This window comes from Aethalodelphis obliquidens, unplaced genomic scaffold, assembly GCF_003676395.1.
Source record: "Aethalodelphis obliquidens isolate GAN/ISIS:26980383/991018 unplaced genomic scaffold, ASM367639v1 scaffold90, whole genome shotgun sequence".
NCBI lineage: Eukaryota > Metazoa > Chordata > Mammalia > Artiodactyla > Delphinidae > Aethalodelphis > Aethalodelphis obliquidens.
In genome coordinates, this window is record NW_020838034.1 from 4,304,915 (window position 1) to 4,320,826 (window position 15,912).

Consider the following 15,912-nt stretch of genomic DNA (forward strand, 5'->3'; position numbering starts at 1 on the left):
TGTCAGTATAACCTTGGGTAGATCAATTCATATCCTTTGGGTCTCAGTTGCACCTGTGTAATAAGGGATTGGACCAAATATTTTCTAAGAATCCTTATATACATAAAATTCTTTGATTCAGAGATTCTAAAATTTAGGAATGTATTCCCAAAAGCTAAGTTTGAGCAAAACTGACTCAGAAGGATCTCTTTCTGAGACGTACCAAGACTCTTCCAGAGAACTTCAATCACAAAAAAAAAAAAAACCCAAACCCCAGGGGGCTTGGCACTCAGGAGCCAAGAGCAAGTACAGACACCCCACCTCTCTCATTCATCTTATATCTGGCCTCAGGGGCAAGAACTGCATTAGCCACAGATGCACTGGCCCTTAAGAGGGCAGCTTCCTGAGGGTCTGTAGATCAGATCGTTCACCCAGGAATCTTACTCACTAAAATTTGAGAAGGAAGGACAAACTCCTTTGAAATATTAAGAAGAAAAATATTGGGGGTAAGGGCTGGGAGTAAAGTGAGGGAATAGGAAGGATTAAGGGGGGAAACCACTGAGTTGCTTTGTAGGCAGCTTGGTTGGGCAGAGTCTGAAGGGAAGTCACTGTTTCTAGATGGGGAGTAATTTCTTTGAGGAGGGATTGAGAGAAGTGTTGATTCCCATGGCCTGGGGGCTTGCTGGAAGATGCCTGTCAAAGGAAATTGCCTGGGGCTACAAGTTGTTACTGGGCGTATAAATAGGGGCTCATTTGGTCAGAGGAACTAGGGATGTTAGTGCTTTGGAGATTGACCAGGGTAACTGGTTACCCATGGAAGAGATGTCCCTGGGCATACTGTTGATAGGGGAACCCCAGGGCTCCTGGGGATCCCGGGTTGCCAAAGGAGGGAGGGCGGGGCTGGAGGATCTCGGGCTAGTGGGCACACCCTTGCCCAGGCGGGCAGTGGCCGATCCCGCCAGTTGGCCCAGGGCCCTGCCCGACCCCCCCCCCCTCCACCCCAAGCCTAAGAGGGGTGGGCGGCAGGTCCCACTGCTGAGCCAGCTCTCTCCCTCTGCTCCACGCCCGAGCCGGGCTGGTGGAGCTCCCGAGGGAGAAGGTGGAAGGCACCACGACTGCGCGCAGGGGGTGCGTGAGGCGGGCGGGGGGGCGTGGGGAATGCGGCAACCTGTCCCCCCCGCGACCAGCCCAGCCCCCGTCACCCCCCCTCCACCTCCAACCGAATGGTTTGCTCCGAGCGCCCTATTTAATCCCCGCGACTGCAGCAGCGCCGGCTCCCTCCCGGTCCCCGCCTCGGCCCCGGGCTCCGAAGCGGCTCGGGGGCGCCCTTTCGGTCAGTGTCGTCGTCTACCCCTCCCCAGCCCCAGCCCCTGGGGATCCAGGCTCGCCAGCGCCCAGCCAGGGAGCCGGCCGGGAAGCGCGATGGGGGCCCCTTCCGCCCTGCCCCTGCTCCTGCTTTTCGCCAGCTGCTGGGCGCCCGGCGGGGCCAACCTCTCCCAGGACGGTGAGTGAGGGAGGGGGCGGCGCCAGGGGAGGGGGGGTGGGACCGGGGCGGGGGTTCCGACCGGCTGCGGGGGCGGAGGGAGCCTGTTGGCTTTGTTTGGAAGCGGGGGTTAAAGTCGCCAGTCGCTGCTGATACCCCTGTGTCTGTCTCTGAGCGTCCGTGTCTCTGTGGATCGTGGGGTGTGCCGGGTATGCCCCCTCCTTGTACACCGTCGAGTGTGTCTGCGTGTGCAGTCAGGGTTTGGGTCTGTTATAAGCATCCCGGGGTATGGATGTGTTGATGTCCGTGTGTGTGTCTGGGTGTGCGCGTCTGTGTTGGTGTCTGGTTCTGCGTTTCTGTGTCAGTATCTGTGTGTATGTCTGTGTCAGTGTGTGTTGGGGGCGGAGTGAGATTTGTCGCTGTTTCAGTCAGGGCGTGTGTCGGGTGTTTGTATGTCTGGAGGGGTTGGGTAGCCAGTGCAATACCCCAAACTGCTGTATGCAAACATTTCTGCTCCCCAGCCCGTCCCCACCACCGGCGGCGGAGCTCCGAGTGGGCAGGGAAGGGAGCCTGGGTGAGGCTCTTGAGGGGGGCGTGGGCAAGGAAGTGGGGGGCTTCTTCTTGGAGCAAAACAACAACACTGGGCGGAGAGGGCCCCGGGATGGCAACATCCCTAGCGGTGGCAGAAGCTGGTAAAAGAAACCCAGACGAGAGCGGAGGAGGGGGATGGGGGGGGCAGTGGGGAGAGGCTGGGCAAAGGGAAGGATGAAGGTATTTGGGGAGGAGGATGCATAGAAAACCCAAAGCTTTCCTGGGCTAAGGATTGATTTTCCAAATTTGGGGTGGGGTGTCTTGCCTAGCCCCCTTTGCTTCAGTCAGGAACTCAAACCTTCTTGGGTTTGTCACGGTAGAAAGATGAAGGAAGAGAGTGGGGGGGGGGAGAAAGGAGGCGGGGCCAGGGGTGAGGGGACTTGGGGCCCCCTCCTGCCCTGGACCGGGCTATGTAGGTCAGCTCTGTCGGGGCACCTCAGCTTTCTTAAAGGCTGCTGACGATTAATGGGGTGGCAGGGGGCAGTTTGTAGGGAGACCAGGAAGGGAGCCACAGCTTCGAGCCTCAGGTTCCCGGAGGAGGGAGGGCAGGCTGTGAAGGGGCTAAAGGAATGCATCCTTCGGTCTCCTCCGCCCCTATGTGAGGCAGGCTGGGCTGGGGGAGGGGAAGAGGGACCGGGACCTCTGCAGAGCCAAGGGATGTGGGGACAGTGAAGGGGAGGGTGGTGGCTATGCCCGGCCAGATGCCAACGGAAAACAGAAAGAACCGCAGGGGAGGAGAAAGGGGAGGCGGCTCCTGGGTGATGGACCCAGTGGCCAGAAGGGATGGGCACAGGGCGGGGCGGGGGTGGAGAGGGGAGGGGTTGAAACTGGGGATGATGATGTAGAGAATTTCATCTGAAGGAAACAGGCGAAGAGCCCGGGTGCTGGAGGAATAATTGCTCCATCTCGCCTGACCTGCTCCCCTAGCCCTGTCTCCATCATGATAAAGGAGTTTCTGCTGGTATGAGGACACTGGGGATCCCCTACCTACAGCTGGCTGGCTGAGTCCTTCTACTCTGTACCCATTAACCCTCCCCAGGGGAGTTCCTGCCCAAGTCACCATAGAGACAGCAGCCCCTCCTCTCCCCTGTGTGGAATCCCCCTTCCCCAGAGGACTGTCCTGATGACCCTACTCGCTGAGGAGGTGAAGAGAGTCCTGAGGGAGGGCAGGCTAAGTGCAAGGCAAGGAGAGGCTGCTGGGTGTATGGACCACAATAACGAGTCTCTACTAAGCCTTGACTTTCAGCTGCAGCCCCTGGCCTTCCCATCCTGGTAGCTGGGTTTAAGAGAGACAAGCATGACCCAAACTGCCCCTGTTCGGCCATGGGAACTGATGGGGCCAGGCTGAGACCTAAACAGAATGAAGTCATCCCAGAAAGCTGTGAGCTCAATCCTAGGATGTAAACATTGGAGAAGAGAGAAAATCCATACCCTAGCCAAGTCTTTCTTCACCAACTGCACTATTCTTTCCTGGTCTTCAATTTGGGCTCCAGCCCCTACTCAGGCTTTAAGGTTTAGAGGAAGAGAAATGCTTTATCCATGTATATATATATGTATATATATATATATATATATATATATATATATATATATATATATATCAGAGCAGTGGCTTGAGGGAAGAGTGGAAGGCAGTACATTTTGAATGGAGAATGTCCGGAGGAGGGGTTGAGAATTTGGCGATGGGGAGGGAGATCTGTTCCCAAGACAGAGTCAAATCAAGCATCATTTTCCTTGTAGAGCATCATCTGTGCAGACAGTGGACATATGTCTGGTTGTAATGTCTCAGGATGTACTGATGTACAAGAGGCACAACCACATGTGATCTTCTATCTAAATTAATTCTACTTCTTAGCTTCAGGATCAAAAAAGACCCACTCTGACGGGGGAGGTAGGTGCATAGATTTAATGCTCATGGGTGGTGATCCTAAGGCCATTCTGCCCAGGATCATGAAGAAGGTGTGTCTAGTACCCCTGACTTGGCCTGAGGTCCCTGGGCAGGGAGCTAGGCAGTATATGGCTTACCTGGTAACATTTGACCAAAACAAGAAGAGACGTGGTGTGAAAGTTTAAGGACAAGATATCCTAATACACGGATGCTGGAGTGGTCAAGGGTGTATGGCAGAGAGGCTATTTCCATTTAGAATGAGGAAAACAAACTTCATATGCTGCTGGGGTATACAGCTCCCTGAAGTACAGCATACATTTTTTTTTTTTTAGGTTTCATAAGGCTGAACAGGGATTGAGAGGTTGGAGAAGGGCAAACAACTGTTATCTGAACCCAGCCATGAGTGCTGTGGCTAGAAACTCAGGGATGGCTTAGATATTCAGAGTTTGCCACCTGCCCCTTCCTTCTCACGTTTCTCCACTAGTATTGGTAGAAGTTGGCAGTTCCAGCTTTGGGGGATACAAGGCCTGTGAACTTAATGTATTCTGTGGTTGTCTTTCTGGTGAGCAGCTCAACATTCAACATTGCAACCAGACTTCCTTGGATTCTTCCTTTTCAAGTTATTTCCAGCACTCTGTGAGCTGATCTAGTGCAGAGACAGACAGGTGGGCAGCCTCACTTTGCTTTATACCAGGATATAGCCATTTAACTTTGGACTGCACTGCCTCACACATGAATATCTTTCCCTTCCCAATGACCTTCTGTCCACTGCCATCCATTCTGCAGCCCCCTGGCCAGGTGCCCAGTGCAGAGATCATGCCCAGTGTGCCGGAGAAATCCAGCAGGCATTCACTCTAGAGCTGCCCACAGATCTGCTTGGCAGACCTACTCCATCCAGTTTCTGTTCCTAGTTGCAGCTGTAGCTGTTCTGTTTCTGCTCCTGTTCTCTTCCCAGTTGCAGCTGGGAACCCCTGGGAAGGAGATGCTCTCCCCTCAGACATGTGCATTTTCTGGCACAAAGAAGCTGAAACCGTCAGAGAGACACTGGTATCATACAGTCTGTCTGATGTGGGGTCCAAGCTGTGGCATGTCAGCTGCCTATCCAGCAGTTACACCAAAGATTCTGTCCTAAGCTCTCCCTAGAGCTAGGCAGCACTGTTGGTTTTAGTAGTTTCTTTTAGTACAGTGGTTTTCTCACTTTTATCTTTAAAGATGTGAAATTCCTTTATCAAATAAATAAAACAGATCCAAGGAGAATTACTCTTATTGAAACAGATAAGACCTGGAGCCCTCTCACCCTTCTTCTTGGCTTCCCCTACACTCCCCCTAATCCTTAAGGCATAGACAGAGGTTCTGCCACATACAGTTTGAAATCCTCTGCCCTAGACTAACAGTAAATGAGACAGCTCACTACCCTTAGGTGTCTTCTCTCTCTCTCTCTCTCTCTCTCTCTCTCTCTCTCTCTCTCTCTCTTCTTCCAGCTGAGGAGAAAAGGAGGGGCAAATCTAATTTCAAGAGCGCCTTGTTGGAGACATTCACTATTCACTTGAAGAATGACTCATAGTTCTGCAGCCATAAAATTCCACAGATGGCATCTTTTTGGTGCTCTGGTCACTTTGAAACAGGAGACTAAGTAGTTGTGCCATTGCTCTGAAAATCCTTAGATCTGATTTTGGTACCCCTTGGTATTACTACTACTTTCTTGCAGTCCAAATAATATATACAATAGAATCAAAAGCTGCTTGTCCTTAGGTCACAAAAAAATAACCTAGGAAAAGATCCTCACAGTTCTCATCAGAGAAATAATAAAACCCCTGGGGCTGTGGCTAGTCACATTCTTTGTTGTTTCCTACTCCAACAGAACCAGCCCAACAATCCCTTTTTTGTCATCTATTTCTCAGTAATGGAATTTCACTGAAGGGTGGTAATCTAGCCTCCAGGTTCTCCATGAAAGCAAGCTGTGGACTGGACCAGCTCCTTACTGACTACTGAATGAAAAAGCCAGGGTATTAGATAGTTTTGTTAATTATATCTTCTCCTTTCATTTTTCATGCTAAAAGTTAATATTTCCTGTTTAATCATCGGCCATAGGTCAACGTACTGGAACAGTTTGTTTCCTGGATAAGGTCATGTCCTAGAAGTCCATCCATAAATTCCGAGAATAGCCATCCTCATGGGAATGCTTATAAGAAATAGAGAGAAACAAACCACCAGAAAAGCAAGCCATCAGAAAAAGATTCAGGGTCTCTAAGAACTCAGTCAAATTAAGAACAAACACTCCACGTAATTGTAAAATAGAGGAGAACAAGTCTCTGGGGCCAAAGATCTGCTTCTTCCTCTAGGATCAGCAGCAGAGATGATTCTTTACAGGGTCAGAACCAGCTGATGCTCAGAGGTTTTATAACCTAAGTAAAAACCCAATCCAATCCTGTTATAACAAGGAGATCCATCCATTCTAGCACTGAGAAGTCAAGTTGTCAAGAGTCTTGAACACATGAAGCTGCTGAGATTTTTTACAAAATATAAGCTCATTAAAGCTACATATTCTTCATGGAAGCAACAAGTACTGAAAGAGAGAACTATCTGTCCCTTTACTGAAATTCCCCTAAGTCTAAAGAGAGTGGCCAAATTTCCCAACTAACACAGAGGCCTCTAAGTCCTGAGGACAATACCCTTTTTAAGAGTCATAATCCATTCCATTTTTCTGTGTATGATCAAGACTGGACGATTCACAGCAATTTGGGGTGCCTTAGAGCACCCGGACTCTGATACACCTCATACCCTATCTGACTGTAATACACATTTTGGTTTCCTCATGCCTAGCGTGTCTCTGAGGGGACACAGGCTTTGTGGTGCTCTTTTTCCCACACTGAAAGATACTATTAATTTCATGCATAATTGGTTGTAGCAAGTCAAAACCTCTTCCACCACCACTGATACTAATGTAATTTTCATAATTACTGAGGCTTATGTTGACAAACTCAGTCTGGTGGCGGTCCTCACTTTTTAGCACAGTCTCTTGGTTGTATGTGTGGCAGGTTCAAACAGAGTACTTCAGGAGGCCTTTGAGAGCAAGTGATGTGTGTGGTGTGATCCTAGCAGAAGCCCTGATGTCTGGCTTGAGAGCTGGCTGCCTTAACCTATGATCCTGGTCGCCCTGTTCTTTGTGGAACAAACCACAGGTGCTTTGAGCTCTCCATGGTGCTAGCCCCTGACAGGGATGCTCCAGGCTCTCCTTGCTGCTCTCCGTGGTCCTGCTCCCATCCAAGCTCCTAATCTCTTTACTCTCTACACTGCAGCCCTCAGAACAGGGCTGGAACTTCCCTCCCCCTACCACAAACACACACATGATCTTGGTTATGATCCCTGACCTGCTCCACCAGAAAGAGGTAAACAAGACCTGTAGATACAGCTCTGGAGAGTCTTCATAACCACCTAATCCCCTGTAGGAAGGGGACAGAAAGAGCAAATAATACTGAGGTTGAAAAGAAGTGTGGTTTGCAGTGTTCAGGAGACTAGGACATAGAGTGACCTCAAATGGCCTCAAAAAAACTGAATGTTTTGCCATATATGGACTCATAGATTTAAAACAGAACTACAAATAGTTGTGGTTTAGATCGAGACAGCATTGCTCATACACTATAACCACATATACACTATAAATGTGGAATGCAAAATGAGTCCTACTCAGTTTATGAGCATGTACCTCTTAACACCACTCTGAGCCTGACAACCAACTCTAATTGTCCTGTCATGGTACCCATTGTTCCTGTCCCCTCAGCCTTAGCAGTAAACGTAAAGACAACATATAGGATAGGTTATCAGAATAGATAATAGAGGAATTCGATATATGAGAGGCATAGAAGATAAATATCAAATCCCTGACTCATGTCCCTCATCATTATAACCATCTAGTACAGACTACATGGACTTAAATATAACCATCCTATCCCAGAGTCCAAGTCCTTGGCCAGATCTCAGGAGCTGGATCTTTAAACTCTTTTGGGGTATCTGCCAATGATCCCAATGAGAATGCTCAGCCCCTGCCAGTCTGAGACTAGACAGCCAACATGTTCCTCCCATCACATCAAAGCTACACAAGCTTCTCTTCCCCTAAATGCTGATTTCCCCACGTCAGTTTTGCATAATAGTTCATAGAATAGTTAACACTTATGAATGACCTACACCAGAGTGAGGCTGGGGAAACAGGTTTCCAGAATTAATTTCCAGGACCCCTCTTCCATTTCCTTCTTTGATACAAGGAGAAACTTCATTCCTCAAGGACAGGTAATGGAAGTGATTTATCTCCATGAGAGAGCCTTCAAGAAGACAGAATTAGGGTTATGGTAACAGCTGGAGTTTCTCCCATCTACTCATCTCCCTGAGACCCCGTTCCCATAAAGAGCAGACATGTTTCTGAAAGGATTCTAATGCAGAGACTCCAACATTGTTTTCAATATGTGTATCATTTTTCTATGTGAGCTCTTACGTCTGGGATTCTTTAGCCCTCTCATCTCTCTCCATCTTTCTCCTGGACATCTCCAGGAGAATAAGAAAGCTAAATAATAAAAAGAACTAAAATGTTGTTTTCTCTAAGGATTTATTTTTCCTTACCCCAGCTAGACCTACACTAATTGTGTATTGATTGCTAATGATAAGCACCTTTGGCTCATTTACTTCCGGTTCAGGGTCAGAAAGGTCAGATGCATCACCTCACCCTAGGGAAAAAAAGAAAAAGAAATGAAGGCTGACATCTCAGCCATTTATCTCTAAGCTAGCCACTACTTAGTTCTCCATTTCCTTCATATAGTCCCAGGTGTTAGCAAAATAGAATGGAGAACTATACTTCCAATAGCAGATTTCATTGGGAAGATGCAGATCCTTGTTTCTTGTGTTCATTTTTCTTCTGGGACCTGGCTCTTTGCTTCCAATTTGGATTCTGGAATTCCAGCCAAAGCCTCAGACAGAGTAAAAAGCTCCAGAAGGTGAACTGGTTTATTGAGTCTCTGACTTAAATACCCGATACTCCTTGGAAACCCAGCAAACCTCTAATAAATACATCGATGACAAGTAACTTATGACTTAGCCTAGCCTAGGTCAGTCTTTGAAGAGCCTAGAGTCAAGTTCTCTCATTATCATAAAATGAGGGGCCCGTTTTACCATCTGCTCCTAATCATTTGTCCCTCAGCAAACGTAAACTTAACAGTGAGACAGTTATACTCACTTGTTCTTACTAGTTCTTTTTGTTTGTTTGTTTTGTTTTTGCGGTTACGCGGGCCTCTCACTGTTGTGGCCTCTCCCGTTGCGGAGCACAGGCTCCGGACGCGCAGGCTCAGCGGCCATGGCTCACGGGGCCCAGCTGCTCCGCGGCACGTGGGATCTTCCCGGACTGGGGCACGAACCCGCGTCCCCTGCATCGGCAGGCGGACTCTCAACCACTGCGCCACCAGGGAAGCCCTACTAGTTTTTACTCTAGTTCTTAAGGATGAGATATTTCCAAACACATATTATATATTCCCTCCTCTAATCTCCATCCTGTAATCTCAAACAAATATAAAAACCACCATCACTAAACCCATGGGCCTCACACATTCTCATTTATCCTCAACTGCTGCTTCCTGCCAACTCTCTTCTGGTTTCCAAGCCCCGGAGTCCAGTGTCAGTGACAGATGGACTGAGCCTCAGCCCTGGGGAGAAGAGGATTCTGGCCCTCTCCTGGGGAGTTTGAGCAGGAGAGAGAGCCTGAATTCTGCTTTGGGGAGGATCTCTGAGTTTAAACCATATGGTTTGCTGGACATTAGGGATTTTGATTAATAACGGGCTTGTGAAAAGGGCTCTGGATCTGGGTCATAAGAAAATGCTATGTTTATGACCAAAAAATAATGAAAACAGGGATACAAATAGTGAAAATTGTAGTTGTCATGTGTGTAGTGAGGGACACATCCTGAAGGAGAAAAAGAGAGTCACCAGGTTGGAATATATGTGCATCTTGGGGAACAAGAAGATTTAAGGAGAGGAGCTCTTTGGGTCAGAACGGAATTATTTGCCATATCGGGAACTGTGAGGTCTGCAGACTTGGAAGAATGTGTCTATCTCACAGAAGGGTTAAATTCCCAGGAAGGCCCAAAGTAAGGCTAACTGAACAACAACCTGCCGAAAAATACATTTTTAGGTGAGAAAAGTGAAGGGCAGAGACTACATCTCAGCTAGGACTGGCAGAAGAGGGGAGCCCAGAGTAGTGTGGGTGTGTAGAGCAGACCACCTTTTTCGCCATGTGGTCTTCCTGATCACTGCCCCGAACCTGTCATCCACACCCTGATTCTGATGACCCAGTGAAGAGAAACAAGTCCGTAAAATGAGAGCCGGCCGAGATGAACGCTTTCTTGCCTGACTTCTAACAAATTAAACTTTTTCACAGCATTGTTATCCCGCCACACCAAGCCATCAGCCTGAAATATCTAAAGTGCCACATTAAAGAGCAAAGAATAAGATAGAGCTTGTTGAGAAGGGAATGCATCCATGCACTCGAACAGGTATGGAGGCTCTGGAGGGTTAGGAGCAAGGCTTTGGCACCTGGTTGGAGATTCCTCAGGGAATCTGCTCTTTACTTCTCCCCAGGGTCCCTGGGCTTTCCCTCCCATTCCCAGTCCGTATTTTCTCATCGCTAAACATATTTTCCAACAAGTTAAACTGAATTATGCTTTCATTTACTCCACGCTGACTCTGTTATGTATCCTTTCCTAAGTACTTTCCTAAGATGGGGTGATTTTTTTCCCCAGTTCTATTACATACGTGTGAAAGCAGCTAGATACATTTAGGGAAAGGGTATAAAAGTGCCTGCACTTGGTTCAAGGGACATCTGAGAGTTCAAAGTCTAGACTCCTGACTCTCTACTGCATTAGAATACAGACTCCAGGTCATACCTGTTGGGATTTCTGAGTATGTGAGCATGGTGGGAAGGGAATGAGGAGATAGGGGTAAAAGGACACTTCTAAAATGGCTCAAGGCTGTCTTCAACTGGAGTGATTTCATGCCCTACCTTAGGGACTTGCTTGAGAAATAACTGATGAAAGTCAAAGCCCTGCACAGAACCCATGCTCCTAGCAGCCCTTACTGAGCCGATCCGTTCTGCTGTGTCTCATCACCTCCCCCCAGCCTCTTAGTACAGAGCACTAGACACTTGTCTGGAGCACAGAGCCCAGTCCTAGAAGGTAGGTGCTAAGGCGAGGAAGGGGCTCTTTGGGGATTAGATCCCCTTCCTTTCTGTCTCCCAACTGCAGTTCTTACTACAACACAGTATTGGCTCCAGAGGGGCTTGTTTTTGTTGGGGGCCAGCCCAGGGCTCCCTCCCAGTGCTAATGCACCGAGAACACTGACTCAATAGCAAATCAAAGCAACAGCTGTCCCCACCTCCTTCTCTGCCACCCACTTCCCAGTCTCTGCTCCTCAGAATCTTAACTAAGTCTCCGAGAGCCCCCCCCCAGCCTACTGCAAGCCCACTTCTGCCTCCAGATTTCTTCTCTCACTAGCTCAAGAATAAGAAAAGCTCCTCTGCGTTCTTCTCTCTTCGAGTCTCTGTCTCCCACATCACAATCAGGGTAGCATCCTCCAGCTCTCCACCACACAGATGCTAGCACGCACACGTACACACGGCCTGTCCTTCTCATCACCCTTTTAACTCCTAAAGGGCATGGAAGTAGCTTCTGCCCCATGGCCTCCTCTTTGGTGAGAACCGGAATCTGCCATGAAGACCCTGACATTTGACGATGCCATTCTTCGCACCTTCAGGGACTCCTTCCTCATCTCACCCCAACTTCTGTAACCTGCCCGGCATTTAGTAGAGTTACTTGCCTTGAGATCTAGGGTCCTGGGGTTCCACACTACAACGCACAGGGAGATGGGAAGCAGGAAGAGTGGACGTCACTGGAAGTAAAGTAACACTAAATGGCAACTTAACTTCCAAATTAGCTAGTTCACAGGACTGCTATCAAATGGCAACGAGAACAGAAGACTGGGGTTGTAACCACAGCTCCCACTAGCTGCCTGTGTGACCATGCTTAAGTTTCTAAGCCTCTCTGAGCCTTGGTTCTTCATCTTTTAAATGGGAAGTTTGCGCTAGATGCTACTTAAGATTCTTGTCAACTCTAAAAGTCTATGCTTCTAAGAATCCTAGACGGGAAAATATTTTAGGAAGAATGAGGTGCAGAAAGAGAAGGCAAGGAATTACTGAACTTTGGTAATAGGGAGTCAGAAAGGACATCCAGTTCCATCCTCTGTCTAGAAGACTCAGAAAGATCTGAGGAATAACCACCTCTGGCCATTAGGGGTCAGTAGAAAATGACTAGAACATGCAAATGGACTGCAGCGTTTTAGCAAACATAGTTACTCACGGCATCTTAAACTTGTATACTTTTTTAACATTTGGATATAGGAAAACATTTGGAATAACTGTTTGTTTTTTTTTTTCAGTGAAAAGAGGGTTAACATCAAGATGTGCTTTTTGTTTTAGCCCCACCCTCACGCCCACCACAGGCAAGCTAGCCAAACTAGCCAAGTAGCCTAAAGATTCCCTCCTCTTCATTCAGCCTAGAAAAGCTAAGCCCCACACCATTCCAAACCCAGGAAACAAAAGCCTTTCATTTTCAACAACTGCTTAGGATGGAACCAAAAGGTATCTGCCTTCATGCAGTAATAAACCTGTTTGAGCCCAGATCCGTCCTTTCCAAACCTAAATCTCTTGGATCATCTAACAGAATAGGATCCCTGGTTCTATAAATCTGTACCTCTTGGCCACACTTTACCAAGCTATGAGGCTAATCAGTATAGTAGGAACTTCTTACAGGGAAGGTTCCCTTCCCCACCCTATTCACCTTCCAGTTTCACTTATATCGTGTACGCCTCCTGGGAGAGTAAAGCTACACCCAGAGAGTAGTGACTTCGGGCCCAAGAGGCTGTTGGGAGCCAGAGAGAAAGTAGATAAACAAGACTCCAGGAGGGAAAACCAGACAGCAACAGAAATAATGGAGGGAGGGAACACAAAGGAGCAAGGCCTCAGCAGCTCAAGCCAGAAAGGGTGGAGGCGCCAGCGAGCTGGAGAGAAGGCCTAGATCAGGGAGGCCGGCAGCTGAAGCGTGACTGAGCTGTGAGGCTCTGAAGTGGATGTGAGCCGGAGCATATCTGAGCTGAGCAAGGAGATCCTTTAGGGGATCCTACTGCCTGTGAGGGGACAGGGGCCTGCCCTGAAGAGCAACAGGAAAGGAAGGAAGTACACCTGAAAAGACAGACAAGCCCCCATGACCGAATAACTCTTACCTCTATGGCCCCAGCTTTCTTTCGTCTGACCGCACTATAACATTGGGAATGGAAGCGAATCGGGAGCTTGGGGAGGACAAAGTTAGAAAGGAACGTAGAGCAGGAAGTGAGAGAATATTTTGACACTCCTGCCCTCAGTGTCTTAGACTAGGAAACTACACAGTAACTTCCGCAGAAGTAGCATAATTCCTGGCAACCTAAGAGCAAATGTAGAACATTGAGTTTAAAGAGAGTCCTTTGTGATCAGGATGTTGTGCTCTAAAGTTACTCAGGTCAAAGTAACTCCCCTCCCAAACCTTGGAATTATCTATTAAATCAGGCCTCAGATGAGACTGGTCCACGTTCCTCCAAATGCGGAAGCAGACGTTCCCTGCTAAAGACAAATGTGGCTCTGCGTGTAAAGAAAAGACTAAGGCGCTGAGTTCTAATTCTGATTTCATGGCCATTCTCTTCAGTGTGTGATCGAAATACACATAAGAATTCACTGCATAGCTAGTGTTAGGGAAGAATCAGAGTGAGATCACCTGGTCAGGGAGCCCAGTGATGGGGGTGGGTAAACCATTCTAAAAGTGGGTCCCTTCAGCACTCTGGGCCACAGTCCCCAATGTGTTTTTCCCTTGGAGATAACACTCCTCCACCCACCTGTCATGGTAGTCGTGAGGAATAACAAGTAGGCTGGGATGAAGAGTATTTTTAACTCTGGAGTTAGAGAAATGCTGAATCATCATCATCACCATCATCATCATCATCATCATCACCATCACCATCAACTCCTACTCGGGGAGTTGGTGTTTTCTATAATCTGGGAAGTGGAGTTCTGGACCCAAGCCCTGGCAAGGCCAGCAGCAGTTATGCAGGGGAGCTCTGTCCCCTTGTCCCACCATCCCAAATGTGCACCTATGACCCTGTACATGGCCCGAAGGCCCATGCAATGTAGATTCCCGAAACAGACAGGGCAGGGAAGATACATAAACCAAACAATAAGGGGTTATACTGACATATAAACTTCCTTACTAGCATCACTTAAATTGGAAACACAATACATTTTTATTCATTTGAGTTACTCATTTATCCAATAAATATTGAGCACTTACTATGTGTGAGGTCCTGTACTATGGATGAAAAATGAAATCAGAGGTGCCAATGTATGCTTTAAAAGGCACATTAGTAAGTCCCTGGTTCCCACCTCTGCTACTCTTAATATGAACAATTAATCAGAAGGAAATCAGTGGGTGGAAGGGCTACTTTGTCCTTTAAAATGCTGGGAGTCTTAAAGCTACTGGAACCCATGAGTAAATAGACCAAGAATTAAGAAACCCTCCAGACAACTGAGAGCAAATAAGAAGACAATCTTAGTTCGTAGCCTAGGTGCTAGAGTGCTAGGAAAACGTGAGGGCATTCTGTTAGTTTTAACCAGACACGTCTATTGCTTGGTTAACTGAAGAATCATCCCAAACTATAAGGCCTTTGGGGTGAGCCCCCAAAGATAAAGATGAAGACACACCAGGAAATCCAATTAAAAATGCAATTCAGTGGATACAAATCACACCACCACCACAAGCACCCATTTCCAACTCGCTGCACTGTTATTTTTACCATATTGCAGGCTAGCGTTGTGAATTTTGTTTAGGTGAGCACCCCCAGGCCAGCAATGCAAGAAGGAATCTTTCCACCTATAACCTCTGCCCTCCCCCACCACACACACACACACACACACACACACACACGAAGCACATGTTCCTGCAAAGGGAGGCAGTGTACTGAAGATATGCAGAAAGTCTGGGCTTTGTGGTCCGAGAGATCCAAGTTTATCCCAACACTTATTGGATGCATCATATGGACAAGTTACTTAACTTTTCTGAGTCTTAGTTAGTCTCTGAGTCTTAGTTAACACATCCTTAGCATGTGCGTCATAATACCTATTAAAGGGTTACTCTGGAATAATGAATATAGAGCACCTTGCTTGGATCATGACACACAGAAGGTAATCAATAAATAGAGATTTCCACCCATCTTGTAAACTTACAGAGCTTCAGCTCCTAGATGATCTACCCTCTTCCTTGGCCCATTTCTTCCTAGCCTTTTTGGTTTGCTATTTCCTCTTCACTGGCAGATTTTGAACCTAGTTCTCACAGTTGAAGATGTTAAGCATCTTTGATTCATTTATTAAATAAATACTCATTAAGCACCTTCTAAGTGCAGTGTGCTGTATTGGGGCCAGTACCAGATACAGAGACGAATCAGATACCAACCCTACCTGCAGAATCGTTAAAATTTAGGAAGAAAGCGAAACTTGCAGTACAAAAAGTAAAGAGTGATGCATAATTTAAGAAAAGTAGATAAAGTGTTGTGACTCAAAAAAAATCAGAAAGTATTTCCATCTGAGGCAATCAGGGAATCAGGGGAGCCTTCTTGAAGGAAGTGCCACAGAAAATAGGCTTTTTAGGGCTTAGATGTGTGAAGATGGGTGAAAAGCATTATCAACAGAATGACTGTGGGAAAGGGAATGTATGCAGGAAGGGAAAGGGTTTATAGAAAGAATTCCAAATAGCGTCATATGTCTGGGATATGGGGTGAGTGAAGTAAAGAAAAGACAAAGCTGAAAGACATATTGGCATCAGACCATGCAGGATGTTATTAGCCAGGCTAATAAATCTGG

General features: G+C 47.4%; 1 protein-coding gene across 3 annotated transcripts in view; it reads left to right on the forward strand.

The window, feature by feature from the left end:
- Nucleotides 1–1,229: 1,229 nt before the first annotated feature.
- CADM3 (cell adhesion molecule 3) overlaps nucleotides 1,230–15,912 on the forward strand; it is a 31,512-nt gene continuing 16,829 nt past the window's right edge. Inside the window, exon 1 of one of the 3 annotated variants that reach the window (XM_027095048.1) lies at nucleotides 1,230–1,483. In XM_027095048.1, coding sequence (XP_026950849.1) covers nucleotides 1,402–1,483 — 82 coding nt within the window. In that variant the 5' untranslated portion in view covers nucleotides 1,230–1,401. The remainder of the gene's footprint in view (nucleotides 1,484–15,912) is intronic. The other 2 variants (XM_027095050.1, XM_027095049.1) reach the window with 2 other exon arrangements.